Raw genomic sequence first — 23,644 nt, 5'->3', positions numbered from 1 at the left:
TCGCCTCCCAGGTCCCAGGCTTTTGTCATGCAGACAAGGAGGGAGATCCCCGCCCTGAGGGATTCAACACCAGCCTCTCACCCTGGCAGAGACAGATCTCTGGAGAGGGGCACCGACGGTGGCATTTCTGCCACAGGGGCCTCTGCCCCGGCCAGGCCAGGCCTGAGCCCGAGGATGCCAGCTGTGCCGTTTCCACCACGAGGCAGTGGTGGGAGACCCGGGGTGGCAGCAGACTGCCGAGCAGGGGGACAGAGCGGTGTGTGCACCGTGAGAGACCCCCTACTTGCTGGCCAGTGCACGCTATGGAGCTGGTGCTGCCCTTTGCCAGAGCTGGCACATGCCCGGGCACAGGCAAGGCAGACCGCAGGGGCACTGGATGCTGTCCAGTGGAGGTCGTGGTCTTTCCCACCTTGGGCACTGCTCAGGCATTGTCACAGCCGCAGGGCCCGTGGGCTCTGGGTTTGGCCGGAGTCCCCGTGCACGGGTCTGTCACGGGAGAGGAGCCAGCCCCGCAGTTGCCACCAGCCCGAGGGGACTGGGGCACGGCGTTGTCGGAGAAGGGGGCCCGCTGCGCCCTGGGTCGTGGTGTCTTGGACCCTGTCTCGGGGTGTGCGTCGGGTTTGTACAGAGCTGCAAGGACGCCTCGGCCCACAGGTCCTGAAGTCCCTGAACAAGACGTACCAGACCATGAAGAGGAGGCCCGTGGCCGTGGACCTGGACCCCAAAGCCGTGACCTGCGACGAGCTCTTTGGAATCATTCACCCGGCGACCAGGGAATGGAAAGACGGTAGGAAACGGACGCCTTCCCCCTCGCGCAGCGTCTCCTGCCTCCGCGGCAGCAGCCAACGGCTGGCCACGGCTCCTGCAGGTCCAGGCGCGCGCGCCGTCCCCTGCCGCTGGCCACAGAAGCGGGCAGGCCTTTTCACCAGCCCCTTCCTACACTTGGGAGGGAAGGGATTTAGCAAGTCTATTCAGAAGCCGTTGGCACTGCTCCCCCCGCGCGAGGTGAGCAGTGCTGGGACGAGCCACTCTGTGCCGGACAGGTCTGTTCTCCACCACGATGCGAGACCTGGCTAACATCACGCACAAGGGCCCCAAGTGGATCGTTCTGGATGGGGACATCGACCCCATGTGGATCGAGTCTCTGAACACCGTCATGGACGACAACAAGGTTGTATCCAGGCGCGCCGGCCGCCTGACTCCTGCTCCCGCAGCCTGGAGCAGCTGCTTCACGGCGGCGCTTCCCCCCAGGTCCTCACCTTGGCAAGCAACGAGCGCATCCCCCTGAACCCCACCATGAGACTGCTGTTCGAGATCAGCCACCTGCGGACGGCAACGCCTGCCACCGTGTCCAGGGCCGGCATCCTCTACATCAACCCCGCGGACCTGGGCTGGAACCCGTGAGCTGGCTTTCCTTTCCCCCGCGTGCCACGGTGGAGCGCGTGCCCCCAGGGGAGGCGGGGTGCGTGTGCCACCTTCACTCTGGGCTTTGCTGGTTGCCCTCCACCCCCTTTCTACACGTGTCGGGGGGTTTCAAGCCTCCCCCAGAGGCACTGGGTGCTGGCTGCAGCCCAGGCTGGGGATGGGGATGGGGACGGGCACTGGGCTGTGCCAGTGCTCCTGCTGACACCGAACCCAGGCCTTGCCCCTCCACTCAGGCTCAGACTGATGCCACACATGGGGGCCGGAAAGGATTTTGGTCAGATTGGAACAGCCTGGGGGGTTTGCCTTCCTCTGCAGCAGGGAGTCTGGCCTCCACCCGGGGTCTCTCGGGCAGATATTAACAGCCTTTCACAGGAGCAGGACGCTGGCTGCCGCGGTCTCCCTGCCTCCCTGTGGCAGGGTCAGCCAGGGTTAAGGGCAGTTTTACAAAGAGTGTAGATGATGGTTTGTCTGGGCTGGTTTGGACAGGGCTGGTCCTGCCCCCGCCAGGGCTTGGACTAGGCGTGAGCTCTGGAGGCCCCTGCCAGCCCCTCGTCTCTGCCTGCGGGGCACAGCGCGGGCCCGGCCTGGAGCCTGCAGCGCGTCCATCTGGTTTGCAGCGTGGTGAGCAGCTGGATTGAGAAGCGCACGGTGCAGTCCGAGAAAGCCAACCTGATGATCCTGTTTGATAAATACCTGCCCACGTGCCTGGAGAAGCTGAAGTTTGGGTTCAAGAAGATCACGCCAGTGCCTGAGGTTACGGTGATCCAGACCCTCCTGTATCTGCTCGAATGTCTCCTGACTCCGGCCAACGCGCCCCCGGACTCCCCCAAGGAGCTCTACGAGCTCTACTTCGTGTTTGCCTGTTTCTGGTCGTTCGGAGGAGCCATGTTCCAAGACCAGGTACGGCGGGGGGCGGCAGGGGGCAAGGGCGACCCTAACGCAGCAGCAGCAGCAGCCCCGCCGCCCGGGTCTCCGTAAACTGCATTTGCTTTGGCTCTGCAAGCTCTTGGTCTCAGAGCAGGGCCCTCGGCCGAGGTGGGGGTTGTGCTCGGGCCCCGCGCGGCAGCCGTGCTGTCCGGTCACTGTTCTGCTTGCGTGGGGGGCTCAGCTGCCGTCCACGTGCACCGTGGGCCCGGACCGGGACGTGGCCCCACACCTCCGTGGAAGCTGCTCCTGGCGAGTTGTCTTTTCTCTCTCTCCGCAGCTCGTGGACTATCGTGTGGAGTTCAGCAGATGGTGGGTGAACGAATTTAAAACCATCAAGTTTCCTTCTCAGGGGACTATTTTTGACTATTTCATTGATCCTGACACAAAGAAATTTTTGCCGTGGACTGAAAGAGTGCCCAAATTTGAACTGGATCCAGAAATCCCATTACAAGTAATGGTCTTCCTTGATTCTTTTTTCTTTTAATTGAATTACTAATTAGCTATCCTCCCCCAGCGGTGCTGTGCTAGAGGACATGACCAAGGCATGCATATTAAAACCACCATAACGACAAGAACAATGTAGCATGCGAATAGGTTATTTATTCCTGTGCACGGTTTCTTGCACCCATGAAGTTAAGCTGATGATATCTAGGGTTGCAAGACGCTTGCATACGAGCTCCGGAAAACCTTGTCCCCTGCTTGGGCAATACAGGCAACCAGTGGGGTGCCCTACGGCAGGGGCTGAGATCCAGTCCGGATGACGGGCAGAGGTCCCCTCCAGCCCTGCTTTTCTACGATGCCGTGATTCCTTTCATTGTAGGGAAGCCCTGGGCACTGACCGGCTGCCACTGTGAGGGAAGGCTTTGGTCTTCTAAAAGCCATCTTTTTTTGGAACCTTTTCTTTCCCAAATCTGTGCAGCTTTCTGGCCACAAGCCCCATTCCCACTGCAGCACCGTCAGACCAACCTCCAGGGCACGCCGTCTCGCCCATCCGGCTTCCCCCTGGCCCAAGCAGGCACTTATGTCACCACTGCGTTTCCCTGGCAGGCCTCCATGGTGCACACGACAGAGACCATCCGGATCCGCTACTTCATGGACCTGCTGATGGCGAGGAAGTGGCCCGTGATGCTGGTGGGGAATGCGGGCACGGGGAAGTCGGTCCTGATGGGGAACAAGCTGGAGGCGCTCAACACCGACGACTACCTGGTGCAGTCCGTGCCCTTCAACTTCTACACAACCTCGGCCATGCTGCAGGGTGAGGGCCGCGCTGGCAGGGCTGCGTGGGGCTCTGCGGCCTGGCCTCCATCTCACCAAGCTCTGCCTCCCCAGCGATACTCGAGAAGCCCCTGGAGAAGAAGTCGGGGAGGAACTTCGGGCCCCCGGGCACCAAGAAGCTCATCTACTTCATAGACGACATGAACATGCCGGAGGTCGACAAGTACGGCACGGTGGCGCCTCACACACTGATCAGGCAGCACATGGACCACGGGCACTGGTACTGGCCAGTCTGCATCTGTCTGTTTGTCCGGCTTGGAGCCCTTCTGTGCCCGTTACCTCGGTGTCTGGGGGCCTCCTGGCCTGACGGAGCCGTGCTTAGTCCCCGCCAGCGGGCCGGGCCCTCAGCACCGTGTGTACGTGGGGAACCAAGGCTTAGAGGAGCTAGCATCTTGCCCAGGGCTGTGCAGGGGGGGACTTGGGCCCCCGTCCCATGCCCAGGCTGACACCCATCGGTTGTTCCCCCATCCCATGGTGTCCCCAGGGGGTCCTGGGTGCACGGACTGATTGGGGCAGACGACCACGGGGGGTTCCTGCCTCCCCGGCCTGTGCACACCCTTCCCCTGCCCTCCCCCCGCCCTGCAGGTATGACCGGAACAAGCTGACCCTAAAGGACATCCACAACTGCCAGTACGTGGCCTGCATGAACCCGACTGCCGGGTCGTTCACCATCGACTCCAGGCTGCAGGTAGGTTGTGTGGAGCCAGGGCAGGGACTGGGTTGCCCCCCAGCATCCTGGCTCTGCAGAGTCCCCCTTTTCCCCCTTCTCTAAGTGCTTTGACCAAGTGCTAAACTCTACAGCACTGGCAAAAGGCTGTGGGTTTGGTCTGAGGGCAGCGCCGGCCGGCGGAGCTTGCTTCCCGGCAATGGGGCTTTCTGATGCCATCAATGGCTTTGTTTCAGCGACACTTCTGCGTGTTTGCCGTGAGCTTCCCTGGGCAGGATGCGCTCATGACCATCTACAGCACCATCCTGGCCCAGCACCTGGCCATCCAGAAGGTCTCGCCAGTGGTGCAGAAGATCCAGGCCCAGCTGGTTGCAGGAGCCTTGGGTAAGCGCCCGGGAGGGCAGCGTTTCTCAGGGCAGAGGTTGGCCCTGCACGCACAGGGCACGCTTTGCACGGGGCCCAGCTGCCTGGGTGTGCAGCTGGGGCTGGCAGGGCCTTCTGCGCCCCGCTCTGGGAGCCTCAACCTGGTTGTACGTGTGACGCTGCCGGTGCTGCAGTGACCTCCTGGCGCCCGGTGGAGGAGCGCGTAAGACAATGCCACCAGCTCCCGCTTTAGTCAGAACTCATTACACTTGAAAGCTGATCAGTCGCACTCATTAGCACCTCACGTTCCTGCAGCACAAACAATGCAGCAGTCTTAGGAATGACGAGCCGATCAAATCGTCCTTCTGCTCAGCTCTTTTCCAGAGCGTCTCCCTGCGTTGCTGCTCCCTGCTTGTGACGTTTCTGCTGGGCTGTAACACAGGCTGCGTCTCAGCTTCAGTTCCAGCTTCCTTTCCAGCGCCTCGAAGCCAAGCCAGTCATTGCCATTTGGGCTAAAAGTGCCCGAGTTTGTCCCCACCTAAGAGGATCACTTGCTAAGTCTGAGCAGAGCTGGTTCTGCTGTCTGGGGCTTCGGCACGAACAACGTTGGTGCTCAGACTGCTCAGCCTTGCAGCTGAACGTGGTGAAACTAAGGTTGCAGCTCGGGCTTGTTTGAGAACCCGGAGAGAGGAGAGAACATTAAGCTCGGTCTGGAGAAGAGCCGTGCCATCCTTTCAGGCACCTGGCTGCTACCGGGCGCCTGCTCTAACGCGCGCTGTATTTTCCCCGAAACAGCCTTACATCAGAAGGTGACCACGACCTTCCTGCCCACAGCCATCAAATTTCACTACCTGTTCAACCTCCGGGACCTCTCCAACATATTCCAGGTGGTGACCGCCTGCCTCGTCCCCCCGCCCCGTCCCTGCAGGGTCTTGCTCCGAGCGTTTTCCAGAGCCAGCCCCTCGCCCCAGCAGCACTCGAGGCCTGGCCTGATGGCCATGTGTTTGCAGGGCCTGTTGTTCTCCACTGCTGAATGCCTGAAGAACCCCATCGACCTCGTGCGGCTCTGGCTGCACGAAGCGGAGCGGGTGTACGGCGACAAGCTCATCGACGAGAAGGACCAGGAGAGCTTCGGAAGGGTCCTCGTGGCCACCTGCAAGAAGCACTTTGATGTAAGTCAGGCCCAGAGGCTTCAACCCGTGGCGGCGTGCCACCCGCACCATGCAGACACGCTTCCGGGGTGCACCTCGCACTCCGTGTCGGGGCGCATTGCCCACGGGACTCGGGGGTCTGGCAGCTATCAGCGCCAAGAGCGGCTCTCACAGCAGCTGTAGCGCTGCTCTTCCCCGAGTCGTGGGAACGAGGGCACTTTCCAAGCGCTGCTTTGGCAGCGTGGGTTATGAAACAGCCCTGAGCAGCTGCACTGGGGGCATGGCGCCGAGCTCTGCCCCCAGCCCAGCCGGGTCTGCCCCACCTCGCCCGCGCCCACGCGGGGAGTGAAGGAGGATACAGCAGCAGTAGCAATCCTGCCCATGGGAGCCCAGGACTCATCTGACACTGCGCTTTCGCAGGAGCTCGGCGAGACCCTGCTGTTCACCAAGCCCAACATCTACTGCCACTTCGCCCACGGCATCGGGGAGCCCAAGTACCTGCCTGTGTCGGGCTGGCCGTCCCTGAACAAGCTGCTGGCAGAGGCCCTGGACACCTACAATGAGGTCAACGCGGTGATGAACCTGGTGAGCACCTGCCCGCCTGCGCATCTGGGAGTGCGGCAAGCCAGGGGACCTGCCTGCCCGGCAGGAGGGAGGCGAGCCGGCGTGCGTTAGCGGGTCCGTCGCGTCCCCGCCGCGGGGCCCTGCCCTGAGCACCTGCTGCCGGCTCCCCAGGTGCTGTTCGAGGACGCCGTGTCGCACATCTGCCGGATCAGCCGGATCCTGGAGGCACCGCGGGGCAACGCGCTGCTGGTGGGGGTGGGAGGCAGCGGGAAGCAGAGCCTGTCGCGCCTCGCGGCCTACATCAGCGGCCTGGACGTCTTCCAGATCACGCTGAAGAAGGGCTACGGGATCCCGGACCTCAAGGTGAGCCACACAGAGGCGTACACCACAGCCTCAGACCTGCCACGGGCCGCCACGTCCCCGTGCCCACCCCGTGCATCGTGATGGGGAAAGTTGACACCATGCCCAGGCCCCCCGCCAGCCCTCTCGCACGGTCCCTGCATGTCAGACCCAGGCACAGGGATGGCTGTTTGCACAGCAGCGGGGTGGCATACGGTGCCAGGCGCTGCTTGCGGCGTATGGGGCCGGCGCACGTTCCCAAAGCAGCCCGGCAGCTTTATCCAGCTTCCTTCTGCACAGGGAAGCCCGAACCCCAGCCAGGGACTCTAGGGACGTGCCGTGGCCACGGTGGTGGCCTCCTGTGCTGCCCCAGCCCCCAGAAGGGCATGCATGGTGCTGGACTCACCGTCAGCTCCAGCACGGGCTGGGGGCGTGGCCTGCCCTGGCACGGCGCGTGCGCCCTCTCCCCCTCCAGCACCCGGTCCGGTGCCTTTGCATCACCAGAGGAGACGCGCGGGGCAGGAGCCAGACCCGCGCACTTCCTGCCAGAGCCAGTGACCGTCTCTGTCCTCTGCCCAGCTGGACCTGGCCTCGCAGTACATCAAGGCGGCCGTGAAGAACACGCCCACCGTCTTCCTCATGACGGACTCGCAGGTGGCGGAGGAGCCGTTCCTGGTCCTGATCAACGACTTCCTGGCGTCGGGCGAGGTGCCGGGGCTCTTCCAGGACGACGAGGTGGAGAACATCCTCAGCTCCATGCGGCCGCAGGTGAAGTTCCTGGGGCTGCTGGACACGCGGGAGAACTGCTGGAAGTTCTTCATCGACAAAGTCAGGCGGCAGCTGAAGGTAGGAGCCCCGGGCACCTGCCTGGCCCCTTCCTCTGCCGGCAGGGTGCAGGCCAGGTACCACGCTGGCACGGGCAGCCAGAGGCTCTCCTGGGCACCGCTGCGCTGTGCTCCTGGCCCAGTGGGAAAGGACCAGAGCAGGGTTACACTTGCACTCACCAGCCCCAGCAACCGCAGGGCTCACCCATGCCAGGGGGCCTGGCCACCCACGTGCACAGGCCTGGATGAGGACGGCTGTGCCCAGGGGCCACACGTCCTGCTGCAGGGCACCCCCGCCCAGCGCAGCAGGCAGGCTGGGGGCCCCTCTGCCTGGCCCAGCCCTGCCCGGAGATTGCACCCAGCGGTACCCCAAATATCAGCCCCGCCAAGTCCTCCCCCCCGAGCTGCCCTGAGCGGGCTCTGGGCCCCGTGCCCCGTGCCCTGCCGGGTGGTCTCTAATGCCGTGAATGTGCCCTGGGCCCAGATCATCCTGTGCTTCTCACCTGTGGGGTCAACTCTGCGGGTACGCGCGAGGAAGTTCCCTGCCGTGGTCAACTGCACGGCCATTGACTGGTTCCACGAGTGGCCGGAGGATGCACTGGTGTCCGTCAGCGGCCGGTTCCTGGAGGAGACGGAGGGGATTGAGGTGAGTGGCGCTGCCCGGCGGCACATGGGGAAGGGGGCACAAGCCCATCAGGGCAAGGCTGGGCCCCTCCTTTACTCACGGTGTCTCTGCGCGAGGGCCTGGCAGGGAGGAGGCGAGGGGCAGCTGGAAGGAGCCAGGGCTGTGGGCCGTGGGCCAAGGGAGGCAGGGGCTGCAGCCGTCCCGCACGTGCTGGGGACAAGAGGGGGGCTGGCAGCGAGGTGATATTGCAGAGCACGGCCCGGGGCAGACCGGAGCGAGGCCGGGGGCACGCGCATGGGCTGTTCGCGGCTGCCACGGCAGGGGCATGTCCCTACCTTCCCTTCGTCTCTGTGGCTGTGAGCGTCGCCTTGCCCTTGTGCCAGGGCAGCCTCCTCCATGGCGCCCAGGTGAGAGCCCGCGCTCAGCGACAGGGCGGCCGCCGGCCTGTGGTTCCTCACACAGCCAGACGTCAAGGTCTCCATCAGCCAGTTCATGTCCTTCGTGCATGAGAGCGTGAACGAGATGTCCAAGGTGTACCTGGCCACGGAGCGACGCTACAATTACACCACGCCCAAAACCTTCCTGGAGCAGATCAAGCTCTACCAGAACCTGCTTGCCAAGAAGCGGAGGGAGCTCATTGCCAAGATCGAAAGGCTGGAGAACGGCCTGATGAAGCTGCAGAGCACGGCCTCGCAGGTGAGCTGCCGGCCTCTCCCCCGGACGCGGGGTCTGGCCGAGCCAGAGGCGTGGGCAGGACTCGGGTGCGCGCGGTTGGCAGACACCGAGGTCGGGGGGCACGCAGGTCCAAGCCACCCCTGCCCCACAGCTCTGCGCTGACTCTCATGGAAATGCTCCCGGGTGCCAGCCCCGGGGTGAGCAGTGGAGCGGTCGCGTGTGCTGGGCAGACCCAGGGGACCCTGTTCTAGCATCGCAGGGAGTAACGCCAGCCCGGTCCTGGGCACACAGTCCTCGTGCAAGGGGAGGGCAGCAGGAGCCCCCCCCAACTGGGGGTCCCCTCCTCCTCCTCTATCACGTGCCTCGAGCCCTTGAGGCTCCCGGCAGCTGCTCGCGCCATGCCTGGGCCTGGCCCCAACGGGCTTCTGCCCCTTCTCCCGGGCACTGTGCAGGTTGATGACCTCAAGGCCAAGCTGGCGGTGCAGGAGCTGGAGCTGAAGCACAAGAACGAGGACGCCGACAAGCTGATCCAGGTGGTGGGCGTCGAGACGGACAAGGTGAGCCGGGAGAAGATGATCGCCGACGAGGAGGAGCTGAAGGTCCAGGTCATCAACACGGTACGTGCTTGCCAGGCCCCTCTCACGCCACGTGCCTCCTGCCAGTGGCAGCAGCAAGGTGGGAGGCCAGCCAGGGCAGCCAGCCCGGGTCGGGGTGAAAGAGAGCCTGGGCAGCCATCTCCAGCCCCCCCGTCCCAAGCCAGCTCCTGGAGGGGCAGAGGAGCAGGGCCTGGGGCTGTGGCTGAGCCCCGTGCACAGCAAGCTGCCTGTGTGCTCGGGGACAGGGCGTCTGCGGGGCCTGCTGCCCGCACCGTACGTATGCCCTGGGGCACCCATGGGCCCTCCCGAGGACAGCGAGCACCAGGCAGGTGCCTAGTAGGAGGCAGGTCCTGCGCCGGAGGGCATGCGTTGTGGTGCAGTGGGAGGCAGGGTGAGGGGAGGCACGAGCCGGGCTGCAGGCACGTGCTTTACCTCGGCCAGAACGTGGCAGAGAAGCAGAGAGCCTGCGAGACCGACCTGGCGAAGGCAGAGCCTGCTCTGATCGCGGCGCAAGAAGCCCTCGACACACTGAACAAGGTAACGTGCGCGTCTGAGCTCCCCGGCGGTCCCGCGGCTGGGACGGAGGGAGCTGGGTCCCCAGCCCGTGTTGGCGGCCACAGCCGATCACCCGCCGTGATCCCGGCAGAACAACCTGACGGAGCTGAAGTCCTTCGGGTCACCCCCCGAGGCCGTGGTGAACGTGACGGCCGCCGTGATGATCCTGACTGCACCGGGGGGCCGCATCCCCAAGGACAAGAGCTGGAAGGCGGCGAAGATCATGATGGGGAAAGTCGACTCCTTCATCGACACCTTGAAGAAGTTCGACAAGGAGCACATCCCGGAGCCCTGCCTCAAAGCCTTCAGGTACAGGGGGCGGGCAGGGCCCAGCCTGGCTTCTCGGAGGGGACGGCTCCCCAAGGCCGGCTCTGCCCAGGGCTGGGCCTGCTGTGCTGCAGCATGGGCACGTGTCCCCGGCTCCTGGTGTCCCTCCGCGGGCGCCCAGGCGGGATGGCACTGACCGCAGCCCCCCGTGCCTCGGTGGGGCCAGCAGCCGGGCAGTAGCATGGCGAGGGACTTGGTTGGGCAGTGCTGCTGCGGGACCAGGCTCCAAGTCACCATGTGTCTGGCCCGCACGGTGCTGGAGCAAGGGATCACCCCCGGGCACATCCCCTGTGCAGCCCTCTGCCCTGGGGCTTGAGGGGCCGGGAGCAGCACCTCTTGGCGCTGTGCAGCCGCCCACAGCTGCACCCCGCTCGGCGCCCCCCGCCCCGGGGTGTCTCCCAGTATCCTGTGGTCCTTGGTCACAAGCGTGTGGGCAGCAGCCTCCAGACTGGGGCAGGGCTGGACCCGGACGTCCCGTTTCCAGACCGCTTGTGCTCCTGAGCAGAGGGAAAAGGTAGAAAGTGACAGGAGGTTTTACAAATGCATTGCAGCTTTGGAAGAGGCCGTGGGTTCAAAGCGTCCAGGCCGGCCTGCTTGGACCCCAGGGGGTCCAGCGGGAGCCGGGTGCACCTGCGCACCAAGTCCAGGGGCCATTCTGCAAAACCAGGCCCATAAAACAGAGCCACCCAAAACTGGCCCCGGCTTTTTAATAGCTGGCTGCACGGGGCTCGCCGTAGTCGCTGATGGTTGTCCTGGTCTTCATCCTCCCTAGGCCCTACCAGTCGGATCCCACCTTCGACCCCGAGTTCATCATGTCCAAGTCGACGGCGGCCGCGGGGCTGTGCTCCTGGTGCCTTAACATCGTGCGCTTCTACGAGGTGTACTGCGACGTGGCGCCCAAGCGGCAGGCTCTGGAGGAGGCGAATGCGGAGCTGGCCGAGGCACAGGAGAAGCTGAGCCGCATTAAAAACAAAATCGCGGTAAGCACATGGCATCTCTGCCCTCCCTGAGCCCGAGCGTGCCAGCTGTGCTGGGACCCTGCCCACGGCGCCGCCTGCCACGGGGCACAGAGGGAGAGCGCTGAGGCGCAGGAGGGGTTGGCGTGAGGGGCTGGCTCTGGCACACCTTGGCGTCACCGGGACATGGAGGCTTCCGGGTGCACCCACGAGGAACGGGTGACTGCAGACCTGTTGTTTCCCAAAGGACCTAAACGCCAACCTGGCAACCCTGACGGCCGAATTTGAAAAGGCGACAGCCGAAAAAATCAAGTGCCAGCAGGAGGCCGACACCACGAACAGAGTCATCATGTTAGCAAACAGGTATGGAGCCGTGGCTCCAGGCGCAGGTCAGGGCTGGCGACGAGTGCAGTCTGGCCCCTGCAGCTACCCGAGCTGGGGGCCCTGGGGCACTTTCCCTGGGGCGACGTGCTCTGCCGTGACACATCCCTGGGGTTGGCAACCTCTCGCCTGTCCCTGGCCCGAGTGCGCTGGTCAGCAGTCGCTCCAACCACGCCGGCCTTTGCCCCCATGATGATCCGTCACTGTCTGTGCAGAGCCTCCTTCTCCCCGAGGCGCTGCCTGCACCGCCTGCTTGGCCGGGGGGCAGAGCACCTCCGGCCCTGGGCTCTGTGGGGCACCTGGGTCCAGCCGCCTCCGTGCCGGTCAGCCCCCACCGGGGCTCCCTACCCACTGGGCTGGGCTGGGCAGTGTTCGGGGGGCTGCTGTGCCTCTCCCTGGCAGGGCTGCCCCACTGCCCGTGGCCAGGGGTGAGGGCAAGGCAGGAAGCAGTGGCGGCCCTCAGCCCGGGTGCCTCTAGCCTTGGCTTTGGTTCCCAACGTTTTGGTCACGAAGGCAGGGCTGCCCCCGAGGTGGTGGGGCTGGCACACCCTGCCTTTTCCGAGACATGCCCTTGCCCCTTCCCTGGGCACTGGGGCCGACCCCGCACCAGGCTCCATGCTCACGAGGGCCCGGGGTGCTCTCCTGCAGGCTGGTCCGGGGCCTGGCCTCCGAGAACGTGCGCTGGGCTGAATCGGTGCAGACCTTCCAGGAGCAGGGCAAGACGCTGTGCGGGGACGTGCTGCTCATCTCCGCCTTCGTGTCCTACGTGGGCTACTTCACCAAGAAGTACCGGGCCGAACTGGTCGACCGGCACTGGGTCCCCTACTTGAACAAGCTCAAGGTAAAGGGCACAGCCACGACCCAGGCTGCGCCTCAGGCTCGCGTGGCTCCGTGGCCAGGGGCCAGCCGGGCTGCAGAGAGCGCCGTGTGCTCCACAGGTGCCCATCCCCGTCACGCCGGAGCTGGATCCCCTGAGCCTCCTGACGGACGACGCGGACGTGGCGACGTGGAACAACCAGGGGCTGCCCAGCGACCGCATGTCCACGGAGAATGCCACCATCCTGTGCAGCACCGAGCGCTGGCCCCTCATCGTGGACGCCCAGCTGCAGGGGATCAAGTGGATTAAGAACAAGTACGGGCAGGACCTGAAGGCGATCCGGCTGGGCCAGCGAAGGTGGGTTTGGCCTTCTGGTGCCTCTTCCCAGGGCCCGGGCGATGCTTTCAGCCACGATGGGCCAGGCCAGGCTGCGGGTGAAGGTACAAAACCAAGTCCCTGCCCTGCCCTGCCCTGCCCTCCTGGACGGCTGCAGAGCCCGGAGCCCGGTCCCTGCTCCACTGGGGTTCGTGCAGGGCTGGGGAAGGGGAAGGCTCCCCTGGGCCTGGCCAGGCTGCAGGAGCTGTTCTTGCAGCCGGGAGGCTCCCACCAGGCAGCATCGGACCGTCGCTGTGCCGCGAGCCCGGAGCCTCGGGGAGCTCGGTGTGCACGGTGTGGGAACGCTGACTACACAGTCCGGATGACTACACGGTCCAGTGGGTGGCGAATTGGATGGAGGGTCGCACCCAGAGAGTCGTGGTGGATGGGTCGGCTTCGACCTGGAAGGGTGTGGGCAGTGGGGTCCCGCAGGGCTCGGTCCTTGGACCGATACTTTTCAACGTCTTCATCAGCGACTTGGACAAGGGAGTGAAGGTGTACTCTGTCCAAGTTTGCGGATGACACAAAGCTATGGGGAGAAGTGGACACGCCGGAGGGCAGGGAACAGCTGCAAGCAGACCTGGACAGGTTGGACAAGTGGGCAGAAAACAACAGAATGCAGTTCAACAAGGAGAAATGCAAAGTGCTGCACCTAGGGAGGAAAAATGTCCAGCACACCTACAGCCTAGGGAATGACCTGCTGGGTGGCACGGAAGTGGAGAGGGATCTCGGAGTCCTAGTGGACTCCAAGATGAACATGAGTCGGCAGTGTGACGAAGCCATCAGAAAAGCCAATGGCACGTTAGCGTGCATCAGCAGATGCATGACGAATAGATCCAAGGAGGTGATACTTCCCCTCTATCGGGCGCTGGTCAGACCACAGTTGGAGTACTGCGTGCAATTCTGGGCACCGCACTTCAAGAGGGATGCAGATAACCTGGAGAGGGTCCAGAGAAGGGCCACTCGTATGGTTAAGGGCCTACAGACCAAGCCCTACAAGGAGAGGCTAGAGAAACTGGATCTATTCAGCCTCCGCAAGAGAAGGTTGAGAGGCGACCTCGTGGCTGCCTATAAGTTCATCACGGGGGCACAGAAGGGAATTGGTGAGTATTTATTCACCAAGGCGCCCCCGGGGGTTACAAGAAATAATGGCCACAAGCTAGCAGAGAACAGATTTAGATTGGTTTGGATGATTATCTAGCTGGGGTCAGCTAGACCCAGCCCTCTTTCCTGCCTATGCAGGGGTCAGACTCGATGATCTATTGAGATCCCCTCTGACCCAAGCATCTATGAAATGAAACCTGCGTCTGGTGGACGGGGGCCCTGGGCCCCGGTATGAAATGAAACCTGCGTCTGGTGGACGGGGCCCCTGGCCCCAGGTTCGGCGGCTCTGCCCGCCAGCTGCTGCTGCAGCCAGAACTTGGGATCCGGGGCCCATGTGTCCGGGATGCAAGACGCTTGGGGCTCTTGTCAGATCCTGAGCCAGGAAAGACCTGCCTGGATCAAGCAGGTGCTTTGAGCCCTCCTGGGCACCCGCCGGGGTGGAGGAGACCTGGGATCGGGCTGCCTGGGCCAGAGCAAGAGTGGGGGTCTGCCCCAGGCTGTGCAGCAGGGCCCACGGCAGCTTCCTCTCCCCTTCCCTCCCCTCCGGCACTGCAGCTACCTGGACATTATCGAGCAGGCGGTCTCCGAGGGCCACACGCTGCTCATCGAGAACATCGGCGAGACGGTGGAGCCCGTGCTGGACCCGCTGCTGGGCAGGAACACCATCAAGAAGGGGAAGTACGTCGCCCCTTCCCAGCCAGGCCCCGAGGCGATTCCCTCGCCCGCCTGGCCTTGTTTTCAGGTCCGTGGAGCTGAGCTCCGTTCATGCCTCTGGAGACCAAGGCCTTCCGGTTCGGGTGCGGGGATGAGGGAGAAATGCCAGGGCTCCTCTGCTCCAGGCTGAATGGCAGGGGCAGGAGTGCATGTCTGGGCTCGCAGCCACCCTGAGCTGCGTGGCCCGTCGTGGAGGGGATCCCCACGTGTCACAGGAGCCTTTGGGGAAGAGCCGCTGGATGGTGTCCAGGGCCGTGGCAGGGGCGATCCGTGCTCACAGAGACGCCCATGTCCATGCATCAGGTACATCAAGATCGGCGACAAGGAGGTGGAGTATCACCCGCACTTCCGCCTCATCCTGCACACCAAGTACTTCAACCCCCACTACAAGCCCGAGATGCAGGCGCAGTGCACGCTCATCAACTTCCTGGTGACGCGGGACGGGCTGGAGGACCAGCTGCTGGCTGCCGTGGTGGCCAAGGAGCGCCCAGACCTGGAGGAGCTGAAGGTACCGAGGCAGCTGCCGGAGGCCGTCCGGGGCAGGGGCTGCAGTGGGGGCCCCGGGGCTCCCCAACACACTGCGGCCGCGTGCAGCGAATGGCCGGAGTCCTGGGTCAGGCTTGCCATGCTCCAGGTTGATGGTCTGGCCCCAAGCCCTGGTGCGGGCTGCAGGGACAGCCATCAAGAGCTGGTCCGCGTGGTCAGCACCTCTCCATTCACCTGCCTCCCCCCATCACCGTGGGAGCAGGCTGGGCAGCCCAGCCTAGACAGCCCACGCCAGCGCAAGGAGCAGCCGCTCGTGCCGCCAGGGCACCTCTCCACAGCTCTTCCCATGGGCTCCTGCGGCACGTGGCCGTGCAGGTCCCCAGGGATCCCCTCCGTGACGGGCCACGAGCCCAGAGCGCTGCCTCCCGGCCTCCCTGACTCCGACAAACCGCTGCGGCCGACCGTGACCCTTGGCACTGATCACGGGGCCAGCTAACCGGCTCGTGTGCATCGCGGCCGCAGGCTAATCTCACCAAGAGCCAGAACGAGTTCAAGATCTTCCTGAAAGAGCTGGAGGACTCCCTGCTGGCCCGGCTCTCCGCCGCCTCGGGGAACTTCCTGGGGGACACGGCGCTGGTGGAGAACCTCGAGACCACCAAGCGCACGGCCATGGAAATCGAGGAGAAGGTAGGAGCGCGACCCTGGTGCCCCCCTTGCCAGGGCCCTGCCGGGGGCTCTTTCCCCCAGGCAGGGGCCATCCAGGCCACGTGCAGGTGGGTTGCGGCCAGCGGGTCTGCTCTGTGCCCAGGTGAGGGAAGCCAAGGTGACGGAAGTCCGAATTAACGAAGCAAGAGAGAGCTACCGGCCGGCTGCGGAGCGGGCGTCTCTGCTCTACTTCATCCTCAACGACCTCAACAAGATCAACCCCATCTACCAGTTCTCGCTGAAGGTGACTGCCGGCGCCCACACCCAGCCGCTCGCGGTGCGTGGAGCCCTGGCCGCCACGGCTGCGGGCGGCGCAGCACTCGGGAGCGCGGCGCTGAGCCAGCCCCTGCCTCTGCTCAGGCGTTCAACGTGGTGTTTGAGAAAGCCATCCAGCGCACGACGCCCGCCGAGGAGGTGAAGCAGCGGGTGGCCAACCTGACGGACGAGATCACCTACTCGGTCTTCATGTACACGGCGCGCGGGCTCTTCGAGAGGGACAAGCTCATCTTCCTGGCACAAGTGGCATTTCAGGTAGCGGGGCCGGGCCGGGGCTGTCTCCTCGTGCCCACACCTGTTGTGCTTGCGGAGCGGCTCTCTCCCGGCCTCTGCACCTCAGCTCTCTGGCGGAGTGTGTGGTGCCAGTTCCCGCTGGCTCCTGGCCCAAGGGACACCCAGGCCCATGCCCAAGGGCGCAGCACCGACCACCGGGTCTCACAGGGGATCCTGCCGGGGAGGCCCTGGGCACCCTCACGCCAGCAGCAAAGCTGTGCCAGAGATGACGTTGGCCAGTGTGAGCAAGCCCAGCCGTGGGGCCCTGTGCCCCGCTCTCAGCTCCTCCGTGCAGCCGACCTGGGGGTCCCGCCTGCCCAGTGCTCTCCCCTCGCTCCTGGTGCTGCCAGTCCTGGTTTCATAGATTTCATAGACATCAGGGCTGGAAGGGACCTCGGAAGATCATCGAGTCCAGCCCCCTGCCCAAAGGGCAGGAAGTCACCTGGGGTCATAGGATCCCAGCAAGATAAGCATCCAGTTTCATCTTGAAGGTGTTCAATGAAGGCGCTTGAACCACCTCCGGTGGCAGGCTGTTCCAGACCTTGGGGGCTTGGACAGTAAAGAAGTTCTTCCTTATGTCCAGCCTGAAACGATCTTGAAGTAGTTTGTGACCATTCGACCTCGTCATCCCTTGGGGCGCTCTGGTGAACAGACATTCCCCCAGATGCTGGTGGTCACCCCTGGTAGACTTGTAGGTGGCCATCAGATCACCCCTGAGCCTGCGCTTTTCCAGGCTAAAGAGCCCCAGGGCTCTCAGCCTGTCATCGTAGGGTCTGCTTCCCTGACCTCTGAGCATGCGCGTGGCTCTTCTCTGGACTCTCTCAAGCTTCTCCACATCCTTTTTGAATTGTGGAGCCCAAAACTGGACGCAGCACTCCAGCTGCGGCCTCGCTAGGGCTGAGTACAAGGGGAGAATGACGTCCCGGGATTTGCTTGAGAAGCATCTATGGATGCAAGCCAGCGTTTTGGTCGCTTTACTAGCTGCAGCATCGCTGTGCTGTGGTTTAACGCTCACCCCCTGAGCCAGGCTGCGCCCAGGCTGGCAGCAAAGGCCCAGGCGGGCTCCGGACAGGGCAGCCCCCGTTTCCTCCAGGAGCCCACACGCGCCCCTGTTGCAAGGCACATTTTCCCAGCACAGACGAGTGCAGGGGCCAGGGCCACGGGTTGTGCCACGCCAGCGGTGCAGCTTCGCAGCAAGGGGTTATGTAACCGGGTGCCGGGCACTGCTGTGGTCTCCCCAGGTCTTGCTGATGAAGAAAGAAGTGAACCCGGTTGAACTGGACTTCCTCTTGCGCTTCCCCTTCAAAGCCAGCGTGGCCTCCCCCGTGGATTTCTTACAGTCTCAAGGCTGGGGAGGAATTAAGGTTTGTTGGCGGAGCAGGAAATGCCGAGGCCCCTCTCGGCAGACCAGCCTGAGGCCGGCCGGGAGGGGAACTCGGCCCGTCGGCCCCTGCTATCTCGTGAGGCCGGTGCCTCACAGCCGGGCCAAGCGGGGAGAGTCAGGCGCTGCAGCAGGGCGCTGGGGACGCTCACCGGTTCTGGCTGGGAGCTCTGGGTGACTGCCATGCCCGCGGGCCACGAGCCGAGCAGCGGGGCTGGGGTGCTGCTGCAGCCAGTGCCCAGCTGTTCCCCGAAGCAATGGGAGGACGGCAGAGAGCTCAGCGCTGGGGAGGAAGGATGCCCTGGGTCAGGCCGGCCTAGAGCTGAGGATGCGGGTGTTGAAATGGGCCAGGGCAGACCCAGAGGAGCCCTTGCTCTGTGGCAATGTCGGTGTCTAAATGGACACTGTTGTTAGCTCTGGGCACGAGCAGGATGCAGAGCCGGCCGTACCCAGGGCCTCTGCACTGCCCCGCACCTCCTGCGGCCCCGCGCGTGTGCCCAGTCACTCCTGGAGCACCGGAGACGCCTGCCCTGTGCATGCCCCAAGGGTGAACACGGTCCCACCGTGCTCCTCTCGCTGCTCTTGCCATCACATGTGCAACTGCTGCCGTGCACTGGAAATCACACCCTCCTGCATGTTTCAGGGGCACTAAAATCTCTGCCCCTAGGATGCCCGCACCAGGGCTTACTCAGCCACCTCCTACCCCAAGCATCTCGGCGGACAGAAACCTCCTGAGTATCTGGTCATTTGGTCAAATACTTGGGGACTGTGGTGCCAGCTCGGGGCCCAGCCGGGCCCTGGCAGGAGGCACTGGGGTGCATGCATGGGCCGGGATGTAGTGCGGCTCGTAAGGAGCCCTCAGCGCCTGAGCTTCTGCTCAGTGACACCTGCAAGGGCCTGTCCCCACCCCACAGCCCGCCAGCCCCAAGCCCTGGCGCCGGCATTGCCCACCTGCCCCCTGCCCGCAGGTCCTCTCCGACATGGATGCGTTCAAGAACTTGGACAGTGACATCGAGGGCTCGGCCAAGCGCTGGAAGAAGTTTGTGGAGTCGGAGGCCCCGGAGAAGGAGGTCTTCCCCAAGGAGTGGAAGAACAAGACGGCCCTGCAGAAGCTGTGCATGATGAGGTGCATGCGGCCCGACAGGATGACCTACGCTGTCAGGTGCGCCCGCGGGGGCCGCGTGGCCGGGGCTGCCCCCCCAGGCGGTGGCTCCAGGTGAACTGTGGGGGCTTCCACGGCGGAGCCCAAGCGGGTGCTGCGCAGAGCTCACCCGCGGCGGCTCCTCGGCACAGGAACTTTGTGGAGGAGAAGATGGGGAGCAAGTTTGTGGAAGGCCGGAGCGTGGAGTTCTCCAAGTCCTACGAGGAGAGCAGCCCGTCCACCGCCATCTTCTTCATCCTCTCCCCCGGCGTTGACCCCCTGAAAGATGTGGAGGCCCTGGGTAAGCCGGCACCCCGGGCAGCGCCAGGGCCGTCCGCAGCGCGGTTCCCACTCCCGGCAGCCCCAGCAGCCCCGGTGCATGTCTCCCCCAGGCAAGAAGCTGGGCTTCACCATCGACAACGAGAAGCTGCACAACGTGTCGCTGGGGCAGGGCCAGGAGGTCGTGGCCGAAAACGCGCTGGACGTGGCGGCCGTGCAGGGCCACTGGGTCATTCTGCAGGTGAGTGCAGCGCCGAGCGCCCCCGAGATCCTGCCCGACGGCCTTCGGCCATGGCGGCTACCCCGGGGGGTCCCAAATCCTGCCCCCTCCCCATGCACCAGAACAAGCTGACACTGGGCACAGAGTCCAGCCTGCAGCACAGCCAGCTCACGGTGGCTTGTCCCTGTGTCCTGGGGGGTGGCACTGCTTCCCCTTCCTGCAGGCTGGGAGCAGGCGTGTGGCAAGCCCTGCAGGGCCGCAGCCACCAGCAAGGGCCCCCCCCACCCCTTCCCCGCATGGTGACTCGCTCGTGTGTCACACGACGTGGGAGCAAGGCAGGACTCAATGCCTTTGCAGAACATCCACCTGGTGGCCAAGTGGCTGGGCACGCTGGACAAGAAGGTGGAGCGGTACAGCCAGGGCAGCCACGCCGACTACCGCGTGTTCATGAGCGCCGAGCCGGCCCCCAGCCCCGACGCGCACATCATCCCGCAGGGGCTCCTGGAGAACGCCATCAAGATCACCAACGAGCCACCCACGGGCATGTACGCCAACCTGCACAAGGCGCTGGACCTCTTCACGCAGGTACCTGGCATGCTGCCAGCCCGTTTGCGGCCGCTGCTGCACACGCAGCAATGCCCGGAAAGGAGGGGTGCCCGCGACAGCGCAGCATCCCAGCAGCGCCCTCCTCTTGGCCTGATACAAGCGTGCATGTGCACGTGTGTGTGCGTGTGCATGTGCACGGACTTACGAGTGCCACTGCTGGTTCCTGAGAGCAGCTGAAATGGAGAAATCCCTCCCAGCTGCTGAGCTGCCGCTTGGCAGGACGCTGCAGGGCTCCTGCCGTCCAGGCCCTTGAGGAGACGGCACCGGGGCCGCCGTGCAAGTCCCGGGCAAGTCGCCACAGTTGGGCAAGTGGTCCATGCTCGTGAGGTGCCTCCACCCCTTTGAGGACATGGCCCGTTGCCATCCATAACCAAGCTTCCCCAGAGCCCAGCCTGGCGGGGGCGGGGGTGTCTGTTTGGGCAGGGGTGGAGGAGGCTTTTGTGGGTTTTGCCACCCTGCTGCCTGGTTCCCCATCCAGCGACGCTGCATGGCACAGGCTCAGCCCTGACACGGGGGCAGTGGGGGCTGGTTTGTGCGTTTCAGGGCCTGGCACAAAAGGTGCTGGGGGGCTGCGCACGGCTCTGCTGCAGCGTGAGAGCCGCTGGCCCCCAGACTCCCAACGCTCCCCAAGGTCTCGGGCAGTGCTGGGTTCCCAGGTGATCCCTCCGCTGCCTGCCAGCTTGGGGCTGCAGCCTCTGTGCTGCCATCGGACCAGGCACGGCCCAGCAGAGCTACGAGCTTTGCTGCAGGCACGCGCTGGATCCGAGCCCGGCTCCGGCTCCCCCGCAGCGCGGTGCAGCTCTAGTCAGACATGTGCCTGCGGCAGCACCGTCTCCACTCTCCTGTGCTCTAGGACACGTTGGAGATGTGCAGCCGGGAGATCGAGTTCAAGTGCATCCTGTTTGCCCTCTGTTACTTCCACGCGGTGGTAGCAGAAAGGCGTAAATTCGGCGCTCAGGGCTGGAATCGGTCTTACCCCTTCAACAATGGAGACCTGACCATATCCATCAACGTGCTCTACAACTACCTGGAGGCCAACGCCAAGGTGAGGCACTAACAGGGCAGCTGAGTGTCAGCCCACGGCCAGGCAGCAGCACCGCCCCATGGGCACGGCTGCAGGGACCTCTGGGCCAGCGTCTGGAGCTCTCCCGGGGGGAAGGAGGGCACAGGCCCACGGCTGATGGGGGTACACCCTCAGCAAGGGATGGGGCCCCGTGCCCAACCTGGGGAGCAGGGTCGGGGGTGCCCTGCAGGAGAGAGTCGTTCCATGGGGAAGGGGCTGGCTCCCCCCAGCCCAGGGCCCTGCCTGGCTCCCCCCGCGGCCTGTCTAGCAGCGTGACCATTTGTGTGCAAGGCAAAGCCCCCCAGAAGCAAGCACGCGTGGTGCCAGGGCAGGCAGGACCCAGTCCCTGCCCCTGCCCTGTGGAAAAGGCCGTTGCCACTGCTGCTGCTGCTTCTCGTGTCTCCGCACCGCATTTGTCCGTTTTGTTACACACTCACCCTTGTCCGTTGTACTTGGCGAGGGCTCCCGTTGTCCGTGTGCCTTCGAGCAGCCACGTTGCAGTAGGTGAGGCCCCGCGCCGTGGTCACAGGTGGTTGAACCAATGCATAGCCCACTTCTCCACAACGTCCTTGGAGCGTCCGACTCTGCTGCGTAGGAGGTTGAGACACCCCACCCCATGCCACGGTTCATCAGCCCCTGGCGCTAAGGACGCAGCTGCTGCAACAGCCACTTTTGTATTGTCTTCAGCCTCTCGCTGCACATCTGTAGCTGCGCCTCCTTGGGTCTGGCACGGAGAGGTTGGTGCTGGCCAGGAAGCGCCGCGTGACTTCAGCTGGTTTTGTGCCGCGGGGCGGCGGTACAGCGGGCGTCTCACAACTCCAGTTCGTCTCAGTCGTTCTGTCCTGGCCGCGGCTCTGTTGGTCCGAGCACTCGCCCTGGCAGTTGTCTCCGTGACGTGGTCTTTGATGGGGGTGCATTCGAGGGTGACACCAAAGTCACCGGGTTTCGGCAGTGGGGTCCCGGACCCTGTCGTGTTGAGCCGGCGGTTGGCCTCGTGGGTTTTGAGGTGGAAGGGGCGCACTTGTGTTTTTTTCGCTGGGCTGGCACCTAATTTAGTTTTCAGGGTAGTATGAAGTTATGCCAATGAGTGCCTCGCTTAGGGGCTTGTCAGCATGGCCAAAGCCAGCGTTTTGGGCTGTTATGCACAAGTGGGCTGCATACATGGAGCATTTGGTATCCAAATGGACTGGCTGGTGATTCGCGTAGGTGTTATATCGCAGCAGTGCAAGCACGCTTCCTTGAGGGAGGAAGTGTCGCCTCCGTCTGCTTCGGTTCCCATCCAGCTTGACAAACACCGTCTGTGTCCGAGCAGCTTCGTACCAGCTGTGTACAGTGCAGATCTTCCGTCACTCCCAGGGGCTGGCGGAGGAGTTGCCGGTGGCTAACTGTGCCATGGGTGGCTGTTAGGTCGGCAAACACAGCTCCAGTGATTCGGCCTCTTTCAAAGCTGGCTACAATATGTGGAGTCAGACGGAGCAGCTGCCCGTGGTTGATTTGCACGGTGAAAGCTGCCCTGTTTGGGGAGTAGGTGCTTATCCACAGGTGGGACGAGCCGTTCAGCATCACTCCGGCGTACAATTTGTGTGTGCAGCACAGCAGGGGGATGGGGCTGACGCTCAAGGGTCTGTCCCTGGATTTAGCAGTGCCCCCCCGAGCGTGTTTCAGTATCCTTGGACATTTGTAACTGGCTGCACATGCATTGCGTAGGGGGTCCCAAGTGCCTGATTTGTTCGGTAAATATGTCCACAAGGCCGGCTGCGTCCCCGGTCTTCAGTGCATTCACACCAGCATTCAGCTGCGTCCTGAAGAAGGGGCTGGTGGAGACAGGGGCGAGGCGCGATGCCAGGCAGGAGGGGCCCAGGCCTCGTGCCTGCTCGGGGGGAGCAGGCGGCTGCGCAGAGCCGTCCCAGAGCCACGCCAGTCGTGCACACCGCGGGTTTGTGCCTAGGTGCCCTGGGACGACCTGCGCTACCTCTTTGGGGAGATCATGTACGGGGGGCACATCACGGACGACTGGGACCGGCGGCTGTGCCGCACCTACCTGCAGGAGTACGTCCGCGTGGAGATGCTGGAGGGAGACATGCTCTTGGCGCCCAGCTTCTTCATCCCTCCCAACCTGGACTACAAGGTGAGGCCGGCGCCCTTGCCTGGGGCCAGGGGAGGAGGTGGGGCCTGGGTGGCAGGGAGGGGAGGCGGGCAAGCACCAGCCCCTTCCCTGGGCTAGGGCTGGGACGCGGGCCGGGGCAGCGCGCTGAGCACCTGTGCCCGGCGCTGCCCCAGGGCTACCACGAGTACGTGGACGAGAGCCTGCCGCCCGAGAGCCCCTACCTGTACGGCCTGCACCCCAACGCCGAGATCGGCTTCCTCACCGTCACCTCGGAGAAGCTCTTCCGCACCGTGCTGGAGATGCAGCCCAAGGAGTCAGAGGCGGGGGCTGGCACTGGCGTGTCTCGCGAAGAGAAGGCAGGCCACGTTTTGGTGCCCCCACCCCTCAAGCAAGTCTGCCAAATAGAGGCAAATGCAGGGATGAAGCTTGGCACAGAAGCCCCCACCC

General features: G+C 64.1%; 2 protein-coding genes across 2 annotated transcripts in view; both read left to right on the top strand.

The window, feature by feature from the left end:
* LOC102387226 (dynein heavy chain 17, axonemal) overlaps positions 1-5,554 on the top strand; it is a 30,666-nt gene extending 25,112 nt beyond the window's left edge. The window contains exons 43-51 of the mRNA XM_025193365.1: positions 655-787; positions 1,026-1,171; positions 1,252-1,400; positions 2,043-2,325; positions 2,630-2,803; positions 3,400-3,607; positions 3,682-3,847; positions 4,213-4,315; positions 4,531-5,554. Coding sequence (XP_025049150.1) covers positions 655-787; positions 1,026-1,171; positions 1,252-1,400; positions 2,043-2,325; positions 2,630-2,803; positions 3,400-3,607; positions 3,682-3,847; positions 4,213-4,315; positions 4,531-4,854 — 1,686 coding nt within the window. The 3' untranslated portion in view covers positions 4,855-5,554. The remainder of the gene's footprint in view (positions 1-654; positions 788-1,025; positions 1,172-1,251; positions 1,401-2,042; positions 2,326-2,629; positions 2,804-3,399; positions 3,608-3,681; positions 3,848-4,212; positions 4,316-4,530) is intronic.
* Positions 5,555-23,644, top strand: part of LOC112548238 (dynein heavy chain 17, axonemal-like) — a 22,438-nt gene continuing 4,348 nt past the window's right edge. The window contains exons 1-25 of the mRNA XM_025193361.1: positions 5,555-5,829; positions 6,229-6,393; positions 6,544-6,735; positions 7,291-7,557; positions 8,020-8,181; positions 8,623-8,856; positions 9,288-9,968; positions 10,078-10,295; positions 11,086-11,293; positions 11,517-11,632; positions 12,299-12,491; positions 12,589-12,824; positions 14,502-14,624; positions 14,964-15,168; positions 15,669-15,833; positions 15,955-16,095; positions 16,212-16,382; positions 17,642-17,764; positions 18,750-18,943; positions 19,075-19,223; positions 19,315-19,442; positions 19,779-20,006; positions 20,881-21,072; positions 23,039-23,218; positions 23,371-23,553. Coding sequence (XP_025049146.1) covers positions 5,650-5,829; positions 6,229-6,393; positions 6,544-6,735; positions 7,291-7,557; positions 8,020-8,181; positions 8,623-8,856; positions 9,288-9,968; positions 10,078-10,295; positions 11,086-11,293; positions 11,517-11,632; positions 12,299-12,491; positions 12,589-12,824; positions 14,502-14,624; positions 14,964-15,168; positions 15,669-15,833; positions 15,955-16,095; positions 16,212-16,382; positions 17,642-17,764; positions 18,750-18,943; positions 19,075-19,223; positions 19,315-19,442; positions 19,779-20,006; positions 20,881-21,072; positions 23,039-23,218; positions 23,371-23,553 — 5,034 coding nt within the window. The 5' untranslated portion in view covers positions 5,555-5,649. The remainder of the gene's footprint in view (positions 5,830-6,228; positions 6,394-6,543; positions 6,736-7,290; positions 7,558-8,019; positions 8,182-8,622; positions 8,857-9,287; positions 9,969-10,077; positions 10,296-11,085; positions 11,294-11,516; positions 11,633-12,298; positions 12,492-12,588; positions 12,825-14,501; positions 14,625-14,963; positions 15,169-15,668; positions 15,834-15,954; positions 16,096-16,211; positions 16,383-17,641; positions 17,765-18,749; positions 18,944-19,074; positions 19,224-19,314; positions 19,443-19,778; positions 20,007-20,880; positions 21,073-23,038; positions 23,219-23,370; positions 23,554-23,644) is intronic.

Source organism: Alligator sinensis, unplaced genomic scaffold (genome assembly GCF_000455745.1).
Source record: "Alligator sinensis unplaced genomic scaffold, ASM45574v1 scaffold1565_1, whole genome shotgun sequence".
Taxonomy (NCBI): Eukaryota; Metazoa; Chordata; order Crocodylia; family Alligatoridae; genus Alligator; species Alligator sinensis.
This window is presented reverse-complemented; position numbering and strand designations above follow the sequence as displayed.